The sequence below is a fragment of the Littorina saxatilis genome, linkage group LG1 (genome assembly GCF_037325665.1).
Source record: "Littorina saxatilis isolate snail1 linkage group LG1, US_GU_Lsax_2.0, whole genome shotgun sequence".
In the NCBI taxonomy this organism is placed as follows: Eukaryota; Metazoa; Mollusca; class Gastropoda; order Littorinimorpha; family Littorinidae; genus Littorina; species Littorina saxatilis.
The window spans coordinates 56510451-56534134 of NC_090245.1; the positions used below are offsets into that span (position 1 = coordinate 56510451).

The 23684-nt window shown below is 40.7% G+C and overlaps 2 protein-coding genes across 2 annotated transcripts; one reads left to right on the forward strand and one right to left on the reverse strand.

The window, feature by feature from the left end:
* The first annotated feature begins 121 nt into the window (after positions 1 to 121).
* Positions 122 to 5085, forward strand: LOC138974805 (malonyl-CoA-acyl carrier protein transacylase, mitochondrial-like). Its single transcript, XM_070347536.1, has 4 exons — positions 122 to 1030; positions 1789 to 1876; positions 2476 to 2696; positions 4023 to 5085. The coding sequence occupies exons 1-4, from the start codon at positions 335 to 337 to the stop codon at positions 4416 to 4418; spliced, it is 1401 nt and encodes a 466-aa protein (XP_070203637.1). The 5' UTR covers positions 122 to 334; the 3' UTR covers positions 4419 to 5085.
* A 561-nt stretch (positions 5086 to 5646) lies between these two features.
* On the reverse strand, positions 5647 to 22759 carry LOC138974798 (beta-1-syntrophin-like). Its single transcript, XM_070347530.1, has 6 exons — positions 22162 to 22759; positions 19606 to 19991; positions 15557 to 15699; positions 14213 to 14409; positions 13530 to 13735; positions 5647 to 13142 (listed from the first exon to the last, which is right to left on the reverse strand). Exons 1-6 carry the CDS (start codon positions 22610 to 22612, stop codon positions 13050 to 13052), a joined length of 1476 nt encoding a protein of 491 aa, XP_070203631.1. The 5' UTR covers positions 22613 to 22759; the 3' UTR covers positions 5647 to 13049.
* Positions 22760 to 23684: the final 925 nt, after the last annotated feature.

Here is a 23684-nt window from a genome sequence, read left to right on the forward strand (position 1 = left end):
CAACTGATTTTTTCGTTTCATGTCTTGTTTTTTTGTGTTTTACTTTATTCTTCTTCGAAACAACTCTGTTTGTTGCTGCGCAAAATTTGACCTTTCCCGTTTCCGCTTCCGCTCACCTCGCCAACTTCAGCATGGTGATGGTGTGAAGGATTCTTACATTACTCGACAACTGTATATGCTCTTCAGACACACCACATGTTAATAAAACTTGACATGATGATAAGAAAATAAGAATGAGTAATCGCTGTTCGGTTTACGATGGTGTGATCTCATTGAGAAAGAAGAATCAAACGTAATTTATTTCGAAGATCAAAACGTCGTCTGCTACAAAGCCATGTCGGCTGCTATACGATCCATGTTGCGGTTCAAAGTAACGTACCAGAGGCTTGCTGTCAATGAGTTTCAAAGATCGTACGCTCGTGGACCACCGTCGCCTCCAGATGGGAATGACTTTTCTGCTGACAGAGTACCTATTCGCCTTAAGAGACGGTTAGCAAAGCAAGGACTGAGTGTAGAAGATTATGTTGGAGATTCAGCAATGCGAGGGTCTGTGCAAAATGTTCCAGCTAAAGACAGCGCGACTGTCTTACCTCCTGCGTCCGCGTCTTCAGGTTTTCCCCTCAATGCTGACGAACTTCAAACGCTGATAAAAGACATGAATGAAACAGCACCGATGAGTTCCCCGGCTGTTGAATGTTCTAAACATTTTCCTTCAGACACCGAAAAGTACCAAGACTGGCGAAGAACTCAGAGTCGCAAGGCCTTCAGGCCTCGTGTTGACCCATCCGCAACCTCCATCGTCTTATTCCCAGGACAAGGCAGCCAGTTTGTGGGCATGGGACAGGACACGTTAGGGTACGGGCAAGCAAGCGATCTGTTTGAGGAAGCAAGTGCCGTGCTGGGATATGATCTGTTAAAGATGTGTCTCTCAGGGCCTTTGTCAAGTCTCAGCAAGACCGTCCACTGTCAGCCAGCCATTCTGGTGTCATCGCTGGCTGCCATCGAGAAGCTCAAGGAACAAAACCCTGAGGTATGGAATCTGTCTGTCTCAGTATAATAATTTAATTATTTAGGTCTGTCGTTTGAACACTTGAGCGGTGATTCTTGCGTGTCACGTACATGGAACTCTGGCATGCAAAGGCACATGCCTCAGCTTTTCAGACTGTAAAAGATAGTCACCAGGTGAAGAAAAATTAAAAAACCTAGAGAGAGACATTGTTTTGTGAAATCGTATGATCTGTCAGTCATGGCGCCTTGCTGTTTTTCCCTGAACGAGTGGCTACGCAAGAATAGTAACGTCAAACAACAGATATAGATCATCATAGACATGCATTATTAATTGGTGAATATTTTTGGTCAAAATTCGTGGTTAAAATGTGTCATTGTGCAAAACTGGTAGCTTTTAAGAGCACTTGCACTGCTATAGGCTCAGAGTAATCTGAGAAAGATTCAAGAGCATTTTATCTGAAAAAATGATAAATTTGTGTGTTGCAAATCATAGCAAAGTAACTGATACAAGTTTTTCAAAATGTCAAATGCTTAAACCTTTCAGAAAGCCAGTAAAAATGGAAACAGATACGCGTCATGGGTAGCAATTAACTAGCAATAGCATTGTGTATTGCGGGTGTTTCAGGGATCTGCGTACAGGAACTGGATTATGGAGCATGCAATATTTGGCAGTCTGGGGGGAAATGCATGGGTCAACCTGATCAGATGAAGCAGGTTGTTGTGATTTTGCTTGTTTGTTTTTATTGTTCTTTCACAGTGCCCAAACTGTTTTGTTTTCAGGCAATTGAAACATGTGTTGGAACAGCAGGATTCAGTGTCGGAGAGTTTGCAGCCCTGGTCTTTGCTGAAGTGATGTCTTTTGCTGATGGTAGGTGCTTCCTCTTTGAAACACACACACACACGTACAACTGCTTTTATGATTTTTATTTCAAAGTGAAAAAGATATTCAGGATGTGTAGGAGTGTTTTCTTTCATTCAAAACCTGCCACATTCTTGCTTAGAACATCAATTATATTGCTGTAGGGTTGTAAGACTTCCAGTTGTTCATTGGTTGATTTCTGTACTTTCCTTGATAAAGCTGGATTCTGATCTGATATTTTTTAACAGTTTGAAAACATGCATGCAAACATGAGTGTACGTGTGCAAGTAAACTGCAGCATTTTGAACATGGTGCAGTGGTATTTGTGGCGTGAGGTCCTTTATTATTATTATTATAGTGAATATTTCTACGCACATACCCTCCCTCGGATAAGAGGACACCTATCACAATGAACACCTGTTGTCCATTTGTCTGTTACCTCTACAAAAATATACCCGTCATGACAGGCTACCTGCAATCTAAGGACACTTTGGTCCCAAGGGTGTCCTTGCATGGCAGGTACCACTGTAGTCAATTTTCAAGTAAAATTTTCAGTTCTTGTTTTCCGTGACTAGTTGAGATAAACCTGAGATATTACCTTGTTGCAGCTGTGGAGGTGGTGCGTATAAGAGCAGAAGCCATGCAGAAAGCATCAGAAGAGGTACCCAGCGGAATGATGACCACATTCTTGAACCACAGCTCCAAACTAAAAACAGCGATGTTGGCAGCACGGGAATACTGCAAGCAGCGCTGCAACATTGACGACCCAGTCTGCCAGGTGGCCAACTACCTGTACCCTGAGTGCAAGGTCATTGCAGGACACACAGAGGTAAGGATTTTTGATACACTGGTACCTGCTGTGAGTACGTGTAAGGCCCTACTGATGACAGAACAATCGAACCTGTCTATAAAAATCCCAAAACAGATTGACTGCTAACGTTCCAAAATTCAGAATAAAACAAGAGGCGAAGCCTTCAAGGCTAACGTAAGAAATCGACAAACAGTAACACAAACTCAATCACTCCGTCACACATACACACACACACACACACACACACACAGTAAGCATTGGTGACACTGTGCAAGAAAGCGAGACACTAGATCTGTCTGTCTGCATGTAGCCTGTAACTTACAGGGACACGACTGCCAACTAGTCTCGGCCCGCTCAAAATAACAATGACCGAGACTTTCAGTAATTCCTTCGCGTGACGTCTAACCCTCTTACGCCATAATGTGACGTCTTCAAATGTTAAAGTTTCTACCACAGATATACACACGCACACACGCACAGACAGACAAAGTTACGATCGCATAGGCTACACTTACGTGAGCCAAAAAACAAGAATGGTAGGTAATTGGAACGTTTATTATTGACAAAACAAAATTTTACATTTACTAGAACGTTGACTCAAAGGTCTTGAAATAGACAGACAGACAAACAGACAAACACTTATGAAACAGATATATACCTGTCTATAATGACCAGCAAATGGACAAAACAAAAGTGGTCTTGAAAGACAGATGGTCGGTATGGAAAGGTGAATTTATAAGAAAGAACCTCTTCAGGGTTTCTGTGGGGTGGTCAAAATGGGCAGGTTCGACTGAACACCCAAATGAAGTTCCCTTTTTAGCTGCTGATATGTAGCCTCATTCAAAAAGAATGAATGTCTTTTCTGATTTGCATCATTGTCAGTGTTGCGGTCAGGTAGTGTCTGTCCCATACTAATGACAATAGCCTTGTGATCATAGTTATTGGCACGCTTTTGCAAGTGCACATGGATGTCTCATTCTTGTACTGAAAAAAGACTTGATTTGGTCCCAAACAAAATAGTTTACCAACCTGTTTTTCAAATAACAGCAAAAAAACACAACCAACTTGAACAAAAATGAATGAGCTGAAGATTGAAGGAACAGTAACTGCAATGGAGACAGTGCACTTGGAATCTGTAGCTCTAACAGAACATTTTATATGCATGCATACACTTTACTTCTTTGTATTGTGTTTGTTGTTGGTTTGTTTGTCTCTGTGTATTTCACTTTGCCTGATGGCAACACAACCGAACAGCTGCTTCCTCTGCACAAAACAGTATGTTTTTCCCACAAAAAGTGTCTAAATCAAGAGAGGTTCTCAGACAACTTTCTCCCATTTTTTCAGGCGCTGGATTTCGTTGAGCAGCATGCAAAAACGTTTGGAATCCGTCGCACGAAACGACTCCCTGTCAGCGGCGCCTTCCACACCGGGCTAATGTCTCCCGCCCAGAAACCAGTGAAGAAAGCCCTCGAGAAAGTGACCCTCCGCTTTCCAGAGATTCCTGTGTACAGCAACGTCACAGGGGCTCGGTTCAGGCATCCCTCCAAAGTAGCTGAGCTATTGACAGCACAGATTGTAGCACCAGTGAAATGGGAGCAAACCTTGCATGTCGTCTACTCCAGGCCGCAGGGTGAAGCCTTCCCCTCCACCTTTGAAGCAGGTCCAGGAAATCAGTTGGGAACCTTGTTGAAACTTGTGAACATTAGGGCACATGAAAAGTACACTCATGTGGATGTGTAGCTGGTGTAACACTGCTAGGTCCAGGAAATTGCTAGGTCCAGGAAATCAGTTGGGAACCTTGTTGAAACTTGTGAACATTAGGGCACATGAAAAGTACACTCATGTGGATGTGTAGCTAGTGTAACACTGCTAGGTCCAGGAAATCAGTTGAGAACCTTGTTGAAACTTGTGAACATTAGAGTACATGAAAAGTACACTCATGTGGATGTGTAGCTAGTGTAACACTGCTGGGTCCAGGAAATCAGTTGAGAACCTTGTTGAAACTTGTGAACATTAGAGTACATGAAAAGTACACTCATGTGGATGTGTAGCTAGTGTAACACTGCTGGGTCCAGGAAATCAGTTGGGAACCTTGTTGAAACTTGTGAACATTAGGGCACATGAAAAGTACACTCATGTGAATGTTTAGCGTGTGTAACATCATTCGGTCGTAGGGCGGAGCCTTCCCCTCCACCTTTGTAGCAGGTCCAGGAAATCAGTTGGGAACCTTGTTGAAACTTGTGAACACTAGGGCACATGAAAAGTACACTCATGTGGATGTGTGAGTAGTGCCATCGTCTAGTTTCCAGGATGGTTCAATGTTGTGGCCTGAGAACATGTGATAGCACTGATGTAGTTTAGAGCGTGAATTTTCTAAAGATTTATGTATGATGGGGGGGGGGGGGGGGGGGGGGGGGGCAGAGTTTCATCTGACTACCATGGTTGAGTGCTTGAATTCTCTGAAGATATGTACGTGAAATGGAAAGTTCGATTTGATTGCTCTCTTGTAGTTAATTCTTTTGAGTTGTATGTGTGACGAAGAAAGTGTTTTGTTTTGTTTTGTTGAATGCATTCAGCTCTGTGAAAATGTATGTATCAATGTAAAAGTTAGTGCCGAGTTTGATTGTTTTGGTAATATTCAGTACATAAATTCTCTGAAGATGTATGCTCGAGGTGGAAAGAGTCAGTGATTGCTCTGTTATGGACAAGTGCATGCATTCTCTGAAGATACATGTGTGAGCCTTGAAGTTAAGTTTCATAGCTAAGCACATGCATTCTCTGAGTTTGTATGTGAGAAACAGAAAGAGTTCATTTTGATTGCTGTTTTACATGCATGCATTGTCTGAAGATATATATGTGTGAGATGGACAGATTGTTGAGTTTTTGTGTGCATTATTCATGGGTGTGTATATGTGTGTGCATGTGTGTATAAAACACGTACTGCATGAACACTGAAACAAATAAACTCTTATGTTTTATAGACTTTATTGCATCAAATGTATTAATATTATCCTAAAATAAATATTTACCATTTAATACAACAACATGTTCCAGAGAAGTCGAAGCATGCAGTAAAATAAATGAAAAGAGTGTAGAGCTAAGCAACATCACTTGTCACAATAACAAATTAGACAAAAAGGTCTATGAGAGGAAACGCCAGACCAGCACGCACCAAACACAAAGAGGGAAGACCTGATTGATTCTATATTCTGAGTACACTTCTCGCACCAACTTTTCACAAAACTTCTACAATCTCACACAACTGCAGCACAAAACACAGGAATACATACATGTACTAAAGAACGTTTTAAAAAACGTACACATGAAGTTGGCAATAAGTGATTTGGTTTAAATGCATTTTCAAAAACCGATTTTTGATGGCAGTACATGTATTAAACAAAATTATTTTTTGAAAAAAGTCTTGTTAAATTGAAGGGATTTGGATGGCCAAAGCATTTAATATAATTTCAGATGGTAACAGTTTTCCTTGTCTGTGCTTGAAGCTTGAAAGCAATCAAAAGGCTGAGAAAAGAAATAAGTATGTAGGATACAAAAAACGTGATAAATAAATGTTGTATGAAAACTTGGCTAATTAGACGAATTCCGAAAATAACTCCTTTGGGTTTGTATGGGATGTGGGAGAGTGACCTTTTCTTGCAAAACCTCAGACAAACAAAGGATGGACCAATCACTAGTGAGAGGTCTGTCGGAAACATGTGCTCCGGTCCGTGTGTTTTCGACAAATCCCTTACTAGTGATTGGTCCATCTGTTGTTTGTCGGAGATTGTGCAAGAAAAAGTCACTCTTCCACATCACCTACAAACCCAAAGGAGTTATTTCCAAAAATTGTCTATTACAGCCCTAACATCACAATTCAACATCATATTTCAGCACTGACTTCATTTGATTAAAATAAAACTTAGAATGACTCTTTAGCTTCATCTTTAAAAAAATACAAAATAAATAGCAAGTCAATTGGTCCATTGGTTAAAAAAGAAATTTAAACATTTTTTAAAAGCAGTTGACTGAATCTTAGGTTTAGTGGGGATAGTAAAAACAATATATTCGCCAAAAATGTGAAAGTAAAACAGATTGGACTACTAGGGTTAATGGAAGAAAGGCAACAATTGCAAGCAGGGCACAGCAATGAGAAACACTGTATGAAAATGATGAATGCACAATGAGGGGTCAGGGGTCAACACAAGACAAAGGCACTCATGTAATCTGGGTTGATCAAGCTCTTTTCACAGCTACTTTAAACATATACCAATCATGTTCACATACAATTATTCATTACAGATTGTACCTGGTTAAAAGTGAATGATGGTTAAATGAAAAGAAAACGACATTAATTAAAAGCATGCTTTTCTCATGGAAAGGATTATTGTATCATTGTATTGTATTGTATTGTACTAATTATTTATTCACATCAATGTCCTATTTGAACAGATACGTGCTCTAGTCTCAGTTATTTGAGGATATGAGGACTGGGTGGCCGAGTGGTAACGCACTTGCGCTCGGAAGCGAGAGGTTGCGAGTTTGACCATGGGTCAGGGCGTTAGCAATTTTCTCCCCCCTTTCCTAACCTAGGTGGTGGGTTCAAGTGCTAGTCTTTCGGATGAGACGAAAAACTGAGGTCCCTTCGTGTACACTACATTGGGGTGTGCACGTTAAAGATCCCACGATTGACAAAAGGGTCTTTCCTGGCAAAATTGTATAGGCATAGATAAAAATGTCCACCAAAATACCCGTGTGACTTGGAATAATAGGCCGTGAAAAGTAGGATATGCGCCGAAATGGCTGCGATCTGCTGGCCGATGTGAATGCGTGATGTATTGTGTAAAAAAATTCCATCTCACACGGCATAAATAAATCCCTGTGCCTTGAATATGTGCGCGATATAAATTGCATAAAATAAAAATAAAATAAAAAAAAACCTGCGCTTAGAACTGTACCCACGGAATACGCGCGATATTAAGCCTCATATTGATTGATTGATATTTAGATTTTACATCTGTTTAAGGGATATGATTAAAAGTACTGGTGCCTCAAGCATTATAGTTCTCCAGTAATATGTGGCTTTTTTTATAACTAAACAAGTAAAAGGGTTTGATTATCTGGTTATAAACACTGAAGTCCATTCTTCTGTTAACTTGCTCAAGAAATATTCACCTCTGATAACATTAGATTGATAAATAAAAAAACAGAATATAAAAGAGTACATTGTTACAACGCTCTCTTTCTCTCCTCTAAAAAAAAAAAAAAATGTGTGTGATTTATCAAGTAGCCCTTACATGATCTAGGACTGCTGAAATTGAACAATTACGTCAAGCGAGGTAAATTCAGAGTGTAAATAAAAACAAGAAGGGCAAAGCCCATACGACTCACATGCTTGACCTTGACCTTTACATGACCTTGACCTTCAGGGTCAAGGTCAAATAACTAAACCTAGCAATGACATCATACACTAAGAACGGCTTTACACATTTTTCCTACCAAAATACATGTGACCTTGACCCAAGGTTAAGGTCATCCAAGGTCATGCAACACAAAGCTGTTAATTCAAGACATAGGAAGTACAATGGTGCTTATTGGCTCTTTCTACCATGAGATATGGTCACTTTTAGTGGTTCACTACCTTATGTTGGTCACATTTCGGGTGAGTACATACTCTCTTTTGCTTCGCATGTGAGTCAATAAAAATCACTCTTCATCTGCCTTTTTCTTCAGCATTCACCGGTTTTTGAAAAAAATCATTTTCCATGCCATTTCAATGCTAACGGTGTTCTATACACAGATTCAGGCAACACACTGCCAGTCAAACTCAACAAAACCCACATTATGGTCAGTAGTGGATACATTACACCATGTGTAGCTAATAATGGACTTGCATTGCTTCAACAATGTTGTAAGCATCGGCAACAGCCAGAGAGAGAACTACTGATGAACTACATTTGGCAAAATACTAGAACTTTAAATGAAGATTTGTTTACTGTGACAACTTCTTACATAACCATTCCCCCACTTGGAAGTTACATGAAAAACTATTCCTTTTATGTTTGGCTCAAGTGTTTCAAATGTCTTATATTTGTTTTATGTTTGACAAACTGTTCTCCAAAAACAAACCCTATAAAAAAAGTTTGAGTTTGACGAGTACCGAAAAAGAAATTATACATGATCAGCAGAAGTGGATGAAGCTTGCATACATAATCAAAACAACAATGAAACAAGAAAAGCAAAAAGCAAAAAAAACAACACTGCTATATTGTTTAACATTGCTCTAGTTCTCCAAACCAAAGGAACACCAACTGATGTATAATACAACATGTACGCATTGTAACCTGATCCAAAGAGTGCAGCTCATCTACCTGGGGAATTTGGGGGGTTGTCTTAGAAAGGGATGTTATTACACAGAAGGGAAACAACAATGCCGAGCATGATCCGATGACCCTCAGAATAAACCATCTATTTTTCATGCTTTATACACAGATTGTCACAGCTTTGAATGTGGAAGCCTCATTGATTCTTTCATCACGAAAAACGCAAGACAATGCTTTTTTTTTTAAAATGATGAAAAACAAACACGTAAAAACATTCTCTGTCTTCTCATTCAAAAGGGCATGTTCATTTCAAGTGCACATGATCTCCCTGAATGCTGAGTATAACTGCCTAAATTGTGTGGGGGGAGGGAGGAGGGGGGGCAGCCATGAAGTAACATCCAATTTGTGCAAGGGAGTTAGGAGTTGCAACCCAAAACGCAGAAGAACTGCACACGATCTGAGAATTTCCAGGGATGATGCAGGACAGTTCTGGTGATTATGAACGTTAACTTTGTCCTTACACAAAGAGGAATTATTTGAGCATGACGAAATGATAACTGGCCCAAAGATAACTAGGTGGCTTTTGAAGTTTTTGCAGAATGACATTGGATTTCTGGGGATTTTAAACTTCTCCTGAGATGCAAACCAATCCAGTTGTTCTTCATAACATTCAGACCATGTTAAACAGATCCACAATAGGCACCCTCAGTGCAAATTCACAACTCTATGTTATACTTTAATAAAACACAGCCATAATCAGCCCATTCATTGCGACAAACCATTTTGACAGGATGGCTTTCAACAAAATAAAATAAAAAACCCATATGTCAATCCTCGCAACAGTGAAATGCAAAAGATTTCTTGTTTTTATCATGACAACAGGTGAACCTGAGATGTATAAAAAAAACAACACACACACCTTACATTGGGTAATTCGTAGGTGAATCTTATCAGCTTCTATGTCTGTTGAAATTGCCTGTAATGCTGCAGAATGAAAAAAGAATAAGTTTCTGTAAAAATGACAGATTTTCATGTATGTGTTACATTATCAATGCACTTTCCTTAGTCACGGGTACTTATGCTAGCAACACAAGCTCACCAGGTTCATACACAATCGAGACAATCTGTTACAAAATAAACATCTATACTGACTAAAAATTTGAATAAGTATACACAGCAAAGAATCTAAAAATTCCTACCACACATGATTGTAGCAAGAAATGGAAATAAAAAATGGTACATATTTTCAACAAAGTAATGCACTAATGTAAGGTTACAAAAAATGTTGGAGTTAAAATACAACTTAATGCATGCACTACAAGCATGCACTACAAATGAGGTTCCTACGAACAATGTTCTTCTCCTCAATAAAAAAAAGTATGCACCATAATTTTAGCAACACAAACATGAGCACAAAAATACACTCTCTCTGCCTCTCTCTCTTGTAAGATTCATAATTTTTTCAAATTTCACAACACTTAAGAAAACCTGTGAGTTAATTTAACGATTTCCATGTCTAGAAGATGAGAACAAAAACGTTCAGGATCTAGTTATTCAGGTTGCACTAAGATGCTTGAAACAAACCAAACGGACACTGATGCCATTCTTTTCATTACAATGACTAGACCAATCAAAGCCACAATGACACACACAACCATGTGGAAAAAATCTTTACAAGCATGCAAATTCAGTGATCACTTGAGCAAAATAGTTAAAACAAATCAGCAAGCAAGTTAGAAAAAAATATGAAACAACAAAAACAGCAGTAAACACTTTCCTCTTTTGATGTTGAGACCGGGCAGCATAACAGATTTTTGACAAACATGCCTGGCTCTTTTTATAGAAACTGAATGGGTTTCACAACAACACAGAAACAAACAAAAAGTACAACAATGCAACTACAGCATATTCAAAACACTCTTTCTGAACGCCCAACAAGTTTTGTTCACTCCTCAACTCATCTGCATTACTACAGCAATAATCAGTTTTTCACCATTCATCACAACACACACTCCCGCATACAAAATGCAATCACTGTAAAACAACCAACAGCAGCTAAGTTCCAACAGCATGCAGAAAGGCAACGCTGTAGATTAATAACAACTTCCGCATTTTAATAAACGTTGTCTCTTCCAGACTCCCCTCTCTTAAAGCACGTGATAGCTTAGATTCACACAATTTTAAATTATCAAATTTCGGACCATGATTTGCTTTTTGAAATACCAACTGCATCCCGGTTTTTAAACGCAATTTTTGCTAGCAGTCTCATCCTGTTCTGCAAAGGTAATAAGTTACAAGCCTTCATACACACAGCTATGCATATACGCTATGTGTTTCTATCTTCATATATTCCGAACTTAAAGTACAGTAAATAAAATCCAAACATATATAAGACATGCCCACGGTATATCAAAGAAATCATTATTGGTCATTTTAAGCCCATTAACAATGCAAGGTCAACTTATATAACATAGATTTCGCTCGCATTAAGAATTAGTCTTCACACAGCTTATTCTCAAAATACACAGGCCCAAATGATCAACATAATGTACCTCAATGCAAACTGCTGGTAACTTTGCAACACAGACGGTCAAACAGCATCTGCAAAATGCTAACACTTAAATACGTGAGGAGCCAGTGCCCCAAGCCAGGGCTAACTGCAGACTAAACCAAATGCATAAAAGTTTGACTGGTCAACACCAGAATCAAACAGGAGGGCATAAACCTCAGCTTCGGGCTAATGCACTTTGGTATGTCTAAAGCTTTGGTCTCACCAAGGTAGGGTTTGGTTTGTATAACTGAGTTATATGCCACAACAACCTCAAGGAACAATCTACCAGCATCCACCTAGTACCACACGTGAACATTCTCCCACAAACCCCCACAACTATTCACTTGCAGGGGACATATCAAATGAATGCCAGACTTTTCTGTAAATGTAATCAACATTCAAACTGAAAAAGCACCATATCATTGAATCACTGAGATGCAAAGTAATCTCGGACTATCACATTTGTGATTGGCAATAAATAATTTAGGTTCACAGGCAAAGGTCGTTAGCAAAACATAATATTAGCAGTAGCAAGGGCACTGGCTTTTATCCATCCCCAATGACCACAGAGCAAAAGAAATACTTTTCTCCCTTTACTCAGTGAATGTTCTTCAAAGAGCCTCTCCTGTTAACAGAATTATCACAGTTTACACTCGCAGAACAACACAAGCTTTTAACAATTCAACCTTATTTTCCAATTAACACGACACACAATTTCCTTTCAAAAAAAGTCAGTCGAACTCAAACATGTCCTTGCTAAGAACTAGACATATTTAAACAGCATAATTATTCTTACCACTGATCACTATTCACCAAGCAACATGCTTTGCTAAGACAGATGTTCAATCACTGCATGATTATTTTTATAGTCAGAATTTGAACTGTTACAAACACAAATTTGCAAAATCCTTGCCTAATCTACAAGACTGAACCATCCTAGTCCTGCCAGAAGTAGTGCAAATGTAAACCCTGTCCCAACTTAAGCTCTAAGTCGACTTCGCAGGCTTTTTACTCAAAATTCTGTGCCAAAGCATCGTGCAACCAGCTTCGAGAAGTAGACTTTGCGAAGTAAACTTCGCCCAATTAATTTGAGGCTTAAGGGTCAATTTCTCTACGACTCATGTATGACAAGGAAAACAGCACTCGAAAAGGAACTCATCTCAGAAAAACGCATGCTGGAAAGACTGAGCAGTAGCAGAAGTCGAAGCAATAGATATCAGAAGTCCAAGCAATGGATATCAGAAGTCCAAGCAATGGATATCAAGTGTCAAATGTGGCAAACCTGATTGGTCGGTAAAACTAGCAGCACATACATATAATATACATAGGATAGCCTTTATCAACAAGATTCCAGCTAAAAGTCCAGTAACTGTGACCTTAAATAGCATAATAATAAATACACTGGATTTTGCTGAGTAAAGATGTCCCTTTACTTTCACTGTTGGGATGGTCTGAAGCCTGAGATAGGAAGTCCTTCACAGAAGTCACTGAAGGTCAAGGTCAAGCAATCAGTCCGAGTCGACTGACCTTGGCAGACAGGAAGGTGTGGATGATGAAGACAATCGGCTTGGGGCAAGTGTTCAGGTCAAGCTCCTGAAAAATATAAAATAAAAGGCTCATGCAAAAACTCTTGAATTAACAGTCAGACACAACATAACATGTAAGTTGTAACATGACTGTGGAATTTACATCAGAACACACATCCGTAGTATATGACTGCATACAAAAACTTTAAGACAGTGATCACACTTCTCATTACAAGTTTCTTTTGTATTTCTGAAAAACAACCCATGGCTCTACACACACACACACCATTAGAAAATACAGCGCCTGGGGTAACTAGGAACACCGAAAGAGAGATAGTGACAGTATTTTCAAAGGCACCTTTAAACTCCCAAGATGAAACTGAAACCTAAAAGCAACCAGTAGAGGAAAACAGCAACAGATAAAGACAAACAGCACACCGAAAAGCAATCTTACCTGTTCACCATCATCTGTGAAATCCAGCCACAAGAGGCGGTGACCATCGTCAGCGGACATGCGAACTTTTTCGTACGGGTACTGCCACAGGATGTTGGGGGGTGGTCGCTGGTCCCCTGAACTCCCCTCCTCTACCTCCTCGAACAGTGTGAAACCACTCTCGTAGTGAACCACCAGGCGACACTTCTTGTCCTTCCACTTGACGGCTGCAACACCAATAATAATCTTAACTACAAGATGACTGTGGGTGCGATAAACAAAGTTGAAAAACAAAAGAAACCGATATTAACCGATAATACATATATTAAGCATCTGTCATGATCTGTCCTTCCATTGTACTGTTTTATTTCAAGACATCTTTAAAGTCATAGCTTCAGACATGAACAAAAGAAAAGCAAGCAAGTTATCAAGTACAAAATAAAAAGATTCAGGCATGACCAAGCCAAGAAAAATTCAAAATATAACGCTTACATCATACACTTTTCACTTGTCATTCAGGGGTCGAGCTGACTTTGAGTGATTTACTTGCAAACAACACGAAACCGTTTTTTTGTTGTTGTTTTGTTGCAGCAGCAACATTGTTCAAATGCATATGGTAACTAAAAGCGCAATATTTATGCCCAATTTTTTTAATGAGCACTACCCCTGCATCATTCGTAAAAGAACTGGCGAAAAAAACTCACGGCATGTCACTTCTTTGACAAGGCTGACTGCACCGTGAGAACCCTGCACCAGGGCCCGAGACCAGTGGGCCAGGTCACGCTGAGTCTCCACCCTAAATATGTGTGTCTCCACTCCGTTGCGTGTTCCAGAACGTGTCCCAAATGATAAGACATCAGCTCCCTTCAGCTGGCTGTTCTGCTTGCCACAATGCACCAACCTGTCAACAAAATGTCACATTTTTGTAACTGAGTGCCCGAAGCACAATAATCACCTTTGGAGGCAAAGCCATTCTAACAGGATTGAGATTTTAGAGCTAATTTCTCAGCCCTACAAAAACTGCTGTGCACCTCGGGACAACCTGTGCCTGGCCTGTCTAAAAGCTCCTCCGCGTGAGGGATTTTGCAGCCAGCGCAGTGAAGATAAACAGGGATCGCGTTTACCGGTAATTTCCGGTATTTTACCGGTTAAGATTCGCCAATACCGGAAAAAAAGTGGATGTCGGTCAGACGTACCGATTGTTATTTGGTTTGACCGGTAAAAAAAAAAGTAGTAATTACAAAAATCGTTTGTCAGTACGAGAGAGAGAGAGAGAGAGAGAGAGAGAGAGAGAGAGAGAGAGAGAGAGAGAGAGAGAGAGAGAGAGAGAGAGAGAGAGATTTGGATGGCTTGTTGTGACAGCGCTACAATGTTGCGATTATGTCTCCATTGATGACACTTGATGTCAAGGTGTCAAACATGACGTCAAAAATCTTTGGCAAGCTTACCGATTTTCGTGAGAGCCTTGTAGCCAGCTCATGACGTCATACCGGTTTGAAAAATACCTAGCGCGATCACTGAGATAAAGAGGGAAAATATTTCTCTGCTCGCGCGGCAGCAAGCAGGATGTCCACGAGCATACAAGTAGACAGCAGCAGCCAGACCCCATCACAAACAGGAAGTTCTCTACAATTGACAGGTGTCTAACCGGCGACTGACGTATAAGAAACATTGAGCTATTCAAAATAGTCAACGCTCAAGCCGTTAAGGCTGGCAGACAACCCCGCAGAGAGCCTGCTGTTAGAGGTGACGCAGTAGTCTCCCTGTCACATTTAGTTAAAATCACATGCAGTACATGTACCACTGTCATAGTGTACCATGGTTAATCAGGCAAATTTATTTACACCTAAATAATATAAAATATATATATTATGTAACTAAGTCTGCAAAATCATTTTTTTGTCATTTACAATTTTTTTGGTTGGAAGGATAAAAAAAAAAAGTTCTAGGTCGAGAAGGCCAATAGCGCTGATTGGGGAATTAGAAACACTGAATTTTTTTCTTGATCTTATCAGCTAAAAACAACACAACATTCTGTAGGTAATAACCTTGTGGCCAGCAACTGATGGTCCTGAAAGGGAGTGGCCCACTCCTCCTTGCTCCAAGGGGCCGTGTCATACAGCGCCAAGTCCTTGTCTGTCAGTGCCATAAACACTGGCTTCCACGTGGGACTTCCGCCCTCACCAGGTAACTGAAATACAGCAACAGGTGATAGTGTACAATGGAACCCCCCTTTTAAGACCTCCTTCCCTTTAAGACACTGTATGTATATATCATTTTTTTTATATATATGTGCACGTCCTAGATACTGGGAAATACTATGGGTTGTCAACTTTAAATGACTGTCACAATATCTCTGAGCAATGGATGACAAAGGGGATGCTTTGATGTCAAAGGGGATGGATTTGACTTACTGTAACAACCAAGTTTGGGTTTCCAAACATTGCTGTGGGTTTTAAACGATTTAATTTTTAGCCAAAATGCCCCCAAAACAGCACCTAAAACTGGGACAAAAATACACCAGTCTGTGTTGCAGCTGTACATAATGGAGAACAAAGCTCTGTGAATTTTATTGTGATGTTTATGGGTCAGCTGAAGGATTATTCTCGACATACACACTCAAGAATTACATCTATTTTTCTTCTTCTGGGAGTTTGATCGGCAAAGAAAACACGTAATCGTGGGTTACCGTCGTTTCCGGTTTCAACTTCATCAAAAAATGCGATCTGCTGAACAAAGGAAACCTCAAAGTTATTCAAAGTCATTATTTATTTATTTCAACAACATTTAGGTTTTCAAAACACAGCACTACGGTAGGAAACAAATTTATTTCAGCTTATAATCGCGCTTGAATGTACCCCACCCTTGTTTCGTTTCCATCTGTAATGCACGAAAGCATGGCCACAGCAGACGACAAATCCCGCATTGCCTATCACACACGCGTTGTGAGATCGCGGGAACACCGTGGAAAGTTCCATTCATGACGTTTGACCCGGTCATGTGAATAGACAATGAGAATTTATCCACCCAATCGTATTCGTTTCCGGTTTTTGAGACGTAACTCACGACAGACCACGCTGTATCTTCACTGTTTGAGACCTGTAAAATCTTTTTTGACAATTGTAGCATATATTCATCGACGAATTTTGCGATATTTTGCTGATTAAAGCTTGATCTGGTGCAAAGTTTGAGCAGCACATGTGTTCTCATGATCGGCGCCATTATGAAATTTTCGATTCTTCTGCAACGCACGATCGACAATCGATTAATTCTCTCATTTAGGATTGTCGCTTATGGAAACTTGAAAATTTCAAACTTTCATGTATGCATAGTTATTTATCTATGTAGTCCACATGCAATAATCAAGTTTTAGTTCTTTTCTTTGGAAATAAAAGACATTACGAACTATGGTTTCCATGAAACTCACGACAGTATTATCTCTATACACATAAACCCAGTGAGCACAGATCGAAAACTTTTTGCTCACTTAAATCTTTCTATCATACATATATATATTTATCCCATGACCTGCCTCTTTGTCTCTGTTAGCTGAGGAGTTGATTATTCTGGATAATCCATCACAACCAGATGGATAACCCATCACAACCGAGTTTTGATCTCAACTGTCATTGTCTTTGATTTCAGAGTACAATTGAATAATTTATAGAGGTCATCTGCATATTCAGAGTTTACAGATGGACTACTTTTTTCAACATACGACTGAAATATTTTGTGGTGTCAAAGTCAATATCACGTATAGGTACTGGCCTACATGCGTCAATATTGAGAAAATAAAGAATACTTCAAACGATACGCATATTCTGCATGGATTTAAAGAGCGGAGTCGAGATATTTTGCTGGCCGAAGCCACTGCATGGTCAAAGGCATGTTCAACGAGTATCGCGAGTGGGATCAAGGGTCGACGATACTCCCTAATTTTTACACAGACAGCCATCTACACAGAACCGTGAGAGAGAGAGAGCAATCAAAACACAACCCAGTCACCTGGTAGTTCGAAAACTCAATCTGAAACTGACATCGATTGTCGAAGGCATGCCTGCGGTGCATAACTCTGGAAAAGTTGTCGTAGCTGGGAACCCGTTGAGATCCATTCCAACGCCAAAAAAATAATCAGAAGAGTCACCATGAAGTCAACTCAAACGTTAGGTTTTCTCATTTGGTTATGTGCTTTGGCTTTAAGTGTAATGCTTCGATTGATAGCTGAATCTGCTTGCAACCGTGCTGTTCAAGACTGTTCGAACTGTCGTCTGCTAGACGGGCTTGTGTGAATCCGAGTAGAGTCAACTGCGGGGTTCAGCGACAAATGAGGGAGTGGCATCAAAATGAAAAGAAGAAGACGAAAAGAAGTTGGAGATACAGTTAAGATATATATGGGGAAGAGCAGAGGATGTGAGGTGTTAGATGTATCCAACCTTAGGTGTTCAAACTCAAGACCGGGACACAGTAGAAAGCGATGTACCGCGACCGACTCTCAGTGCCGACATACAACTTCCAAGCTTTATTGCTTAACGTCTACAACAGGCGAAGTATTGAAGCTTTGGCTCACCTAAACCCAACGACTGAATATGTAAGTGATCCACGTGTGAAAACCGAAACAGAACAGGGCGATGACACTTGACAGCCAACATTTTTATCCCGACTGACAAACAGTAACACTGCTTACAAACTGACTTGGGTCAACGATCAAACCAGCACGGCCCGAACTGAATTTGTTGCGCTGCCATTATCGTGCGCAATTCTGGTAAAAATATTAAACCCGGTATGCCGAATTGAGTATAACGAAAGCCGATGTCAAATATACACAGGGATATTTTAAAATGACGTTCAAAATGTAAAAGCAGATAGATCTTTTTATAAGCAATATGAATGACTGAATGTCCACATACAAGTCGAATGACGCCGTCCATTATGCTGACAAATGGGAACTAGCTTTGCGCATGAATTCATTGACATGAATTTCGACTGCGGAGGCTTTTGGCAAGCTGAAAACAGGCACGGGCAGGTTTTAGTGGAAAAAGTAAGTGTTTTTAATGAAAACGTCGGAGTAATGGGATAAATAGCTTACACACCTCGTCCTGAATATCTTGCATATTTTCCCTCGGGTCGATTTTCAGGTATTACCTCGCCAAAGGCTCGTTAATACCTGAAAATCGACCCGAGGGAAAATATGCAAGATAATCAGAACTCGGATGTATCTGAAGTTTTCCTTTTCATGCATTTTCTTACACTGTATGTTAGTTTGTTACAGATCAGTCTGTGGACCAACTAGTGATCTTTAGAAACATCACAGTAAGACTAGGAGTAAGAGAAAAGTAACCATGTGAGCTGATTAGTGCCAAGTCATCTGAAGTGCTGTTCACATGGCAGACTTGCAACCAACTTTATCCCAATATTCAAGCGATTTTAGTCGGTGGAAAGTCAAATCAAAATCGCTGCCCATGTAAACAGCACAAACTAGTTTTAAGCGGCGATTCTCGCCAGACTGTGCCATTCGGGATTGTCCTGTCGTCTTCGTTGTTTTCCGGAGAAGGGAAGTAACTGCATTAGCGTGGGTTGGCTAGAGCTAACCAATCAGAAAGCGCGATAAGAAAAGTCTGCGCAAAGTCTTTGACAAGTCACACTGAGTTTTGGAGTCGCTGCTGAAACTGGCATAAATCCTACCTAAATTGCTGGGGTCGTTCACATGGCAGACTTTTCGCCAACTTGGCCTTGACGACTCGGTTAAGATTTTCAAATGACTAAAGTTGGGGAAAAGTTAGTTGCAAGTCTGCCACGTGAACAGCACTTCAGAAATAAAAGCTGTCACTCAGAACCAGATTAGTTGCAGCAGTAGCATTATTCTGTCTTTGCACACCACTAAAAGTAAAACTACAGTTTGTAGTGAATAAAAGCAAACTCAGCTCCTGTTTTATTCATTTCTTTCTTTCGCCCCACAGCTGCTTTACAACCTGTGTCTGACCTGTATCAAACTCAAGCCCAACCACCCCTCATCTATCCTACTGTAGCACAATCCATCCCAGAAACCCTCCAGCCCCCCAACTCTCTTAAACAGAGGAAGAGAGCAAATTTACCATACCTGTTCAGCTAGCCAACCCATGTGACGAATATGTCGCTGGTTTGGGGCGGAGCTGATGATCTGATTGGCCTCCGCAATTGCCTGTTGTGTTAGCAGCATAACGTTTGAATGGATGGCATTGAACCAATCACTACATGTTGCAGGGTCCGGGAATCGCAGAGCACACATCCCTTTGCCGTCAGGAGAATGCAATTCTAATGTCTTCTTCTCTGGATCGTTTATTGTCAGGTTGCGACACAGATAACACAGTCTTAGAGGGATGGTCTTCGTTTCTGACCAGTTGGCTTTAGCACCGTCTTTCTGGGCCGAGTCCTGACTGCCCCAGCCCAGGTCACTGAGTGGAGAGGCTTTCTTGAAGTAAGGCGTCACCTCCCGCAGGTACTTCACTTTAAAAAAAAGAAAAGAAAAAAAAGATCTTAATTCTTCTTCTCATAAATCAGACATGATGTACTGATGCAAAGGTTCAATAAAAGTTAGACTTAGAGTGTACAGTGGAACCCCACTCTTAAGACTTTCATAAATCTGAGAAAAATCAGATCTTAAAAAGGAGGGAGTCTTAAAAATAAAATGGAGGTAAATTTACAGAGCTTATGAACAGAACATCTGAAAAAGCAAGGTCTTAAAATGGATGAAGTCTTATATTGGGGGGGGGGGGGGGTCCTTAAAAGGTGAGTTCCATTGTATCCAGGTTTCCCAATTGCTTCGTTTCCGGCCGATTTATGTGGAGCACGTGATGCGCACAAAAAATATTGGCGGTCTAGAAGTGTCGTCTGCGCAATGATCGCGGCGGCTTTCTTGACCGCCAAGGACGACCGCCCACGTTGTGAGACGTCATTCGTTAGACCTCAATTGATACATACATCATTTCGTGTAATATGCATGTAATTGTAAAAAGATGTACAGAATAGTTTGATCCACACACGCCAGCCTCAATTCAATACTTCAAGTTCCTGTATGCCAAATATGTTTTACTACTGTATAACTAAATTACTAAGGCCTAAAAAAAAAATAGGTGTGGTTACGGCAACCCGACCTACCCTATTTTTAGGGGCCGACCCTATAACTTTTTATTACATTTGTCAAAAAAACAAAAAAACACACAAGAAAACGAGTGCAGAAAACGCCATGAAAGCGAAAGCGCCCGAGTCGCACACTTATTTCCCTGTCAAGTAGGTTTAATTTGTACACATTAGAAAAAAAAAGTTAAAAAAAAAACAACTGATTGCCTACCTTCCTACCCTAATTTTTTTGGCTATGTTACCGTAACCACACCTTCTTTTTTTTTGGCCTAATAATAAGATTTGCTCTTTATCCTGGAAATTGGCAAAAATGCTGTTTTCTATCAGACTGTCCTTTCAAGTTTAAATGAAGGTTATACTTAAAGAACTGAGACTGTGAAACTGAAAATTCAAAGATCTGTGGCTGTATGTTATTGTTAAATTTGTGAGAAACACTCCCATTTTAAGTACATTACTCAAATTTCTTCTGGGCTGCAAAAGAACCACTGGTATAAAAGTCTTCAATAGCAGCAACAAGATCGGATACAATCAATTTGACTTCGCAGCATGATGACTCATTCATAATCATCATTTTTCTGTCTGACCTGAGTCATGCAGTTTGAGTTTATCCAAATACTTAATAATAAATAATAATAAAGTGTATTTATATTGCGCCTATCCCTTACAAAAAACAAAAATATTTGGCTCTAAGCGCATTACAACATGTGAAGGACTTGGTACAATCAAGTCTGACAAGTACAACAGCACAATATACAGTCGGTCTCTTAGGTAAAAGCAGCTTCGACAGTTAAACACTTCTACTAAAAGATCCTCTAACAATTTACAAACATAGTTAAAGAACATCGAGTTAATAGGAATTAAAAAAAAAGGTTCTTATAATAAAACTATCTAGCGAACGACGAAGAAGAAGAAGAATAAAACTATCAATGTCAATGTATAACAAGTCATTCAACGTAAATGGCCAAAGAACAACAATAAAACAATGGTGATAAAACAGTTATACTCAACGGGTTTCTAGGGTTTCCGGACCCACCTTAAAAATATAAAAATATAAAAATATTGAATGAGGTATGCATTTCTTTATTTTACATTGAGTTTCAATTTTGGGGGTTATAATCAGTGACAAAATCTGCTGCCTGAAACTAGTAATGATCATCCTCAGAATGCACCAGATTGCACCATTTTGCATCCTTTTTTTCAAAATTTTCCGGGGGAGCATGCCCCCGGACCCCCCTAGCAAGCTGGGCGCTTCGCGCCGTCGGCTCGGCGCTTTGCGCCTTCACACCCATATCTTCACAATATACTTTTGAACCCCCCCCCCCCCCCCCATAAAATGAACTGATCCGCCCCTGCCGCCAGGGGGGATATCCCCCTGGACCACCTCTAGCAACCCCCCCCCCCCTCCTCTTCGCCTAGTCCGGCCCTGGACGTGCCTCTCAACGCTTCAACTGAAAACCTACCATAAAACAATCATACTGGGATCACAAAAGCAAATTCGGTGCACAGGTGCAAGCGCACCGGTACAGGCTAAACTTACCTTCCATTTCCACAACTTTTCCAGCCCGCTTCAGCGCGCGGACAGCATCGTCGTGAGTGGCCTCGCGCAAATCTTCGCCATTCACAGAAATAATTGCATCACCGACGTACAGTTTTTCCGTCTTGTCGGCTGCCATGCCCTTGAAAATTTTGCTGATCAAGATCGGCATTCTGTTCTCTTTGCCCCCTTTGATGCTAATGCCCAGTCCGTTCTGCTCTTCTTTCACCACTCGAACGAAGCGCTTCTGTCCTGCGATGTTCTCCGGCATTTCGGGACTCCCATTCACGTAGCCATGGCTTGATGCATCCAAACTGCCATTGAATGCACTTATCTGTTCGGGATGTTCTGTCAAGGTCAGCGTCAATGAGTCTTCGTTTAGCGTAACACTGACTGGACACCACTGTTGTCGAATGAAGACTTCGAAACTGCCCGAACGTGGCACCCCCGCCATCTTAGCTTGTTCTTTCGATGGGAACAAAATCGGCTCGCAGTGCTCTCCCTTCTAAAAGGGTGTAATCTACCGTCTCCCACAACTACCCAAACCGTACCCGACAATAAAATGACCCTGGTGCGCAGAGCTTCGGACCAGCGGGAGAACATTATAGACATTATAAGTGGCTCTTTTTATTTTTTTTTATTTTTATAACGGAATTCTTTCAGTCCATTTCTAAAGCCTTTCACAATATTTGTTTTTTTTAGCATCATTTATCTTTTAGACGACGAGCTTGTCAGTGTCACCGAGTCAGTGTTACATCATATCGACGTGCAGGGCCGGACTACCGGGGGGGTTATGGGGGTTGCGCAACCCCCCCCCCCCCTAGCCTGAACATGTACCTTACTTATTTAAAACATTTTTTTTATTATTGCTTATTTTATGCCGTTTCATGCAAGGAGCGACCATTTTCTTATCTCAGAATATGACCTACCCATCAGCTTCAGGGGGCTTCGCCCCCTGACCCCCACAAGGGGCTCTGCCCCTTGACCCCGCCCAGGGGCGGGGGGGTTTCTAGGGTTTCCGGACCCACCTTAAAAATATAAAAATATAAAAATATTGAATGAGGTATGCATTTCTTTATTTTACATTGAGTTTCAATTTTGGGGGTTATAATCAGTGACAAAATCTGCTGCCTGAAACTAGTAATGATCATCCTCAGAATGCACCAGATTGCACCATTTTGCTTCCTTTTTTTCAAAATTTTCCGGGGAGCATGCCCCCGGACCCCCCTAGCAAGCTGGGCGCTTCGCGCCGTCGGCTCGGCGCTTTGCGCCTTCACACCCATATCTTCACAATATACTTTTGAACCCCCCCCCCCCCCCCCATAAAATGAACTGATCCGCCCCTGCCGCCAGGGGGGATATCCCCCTGGACCACCTCTAGCAACCCCCCCCCCCTCCTCTTCGCCTAGTCCGGCCCTGGACGTGCCTCATATTTTCACATGGTATTATATGTTCATTATTTTCAATAATCTTGTTTTCAGGCAGACAACGCATTTCTCATTGAAACTGAGATGGTAAAGTTTTAT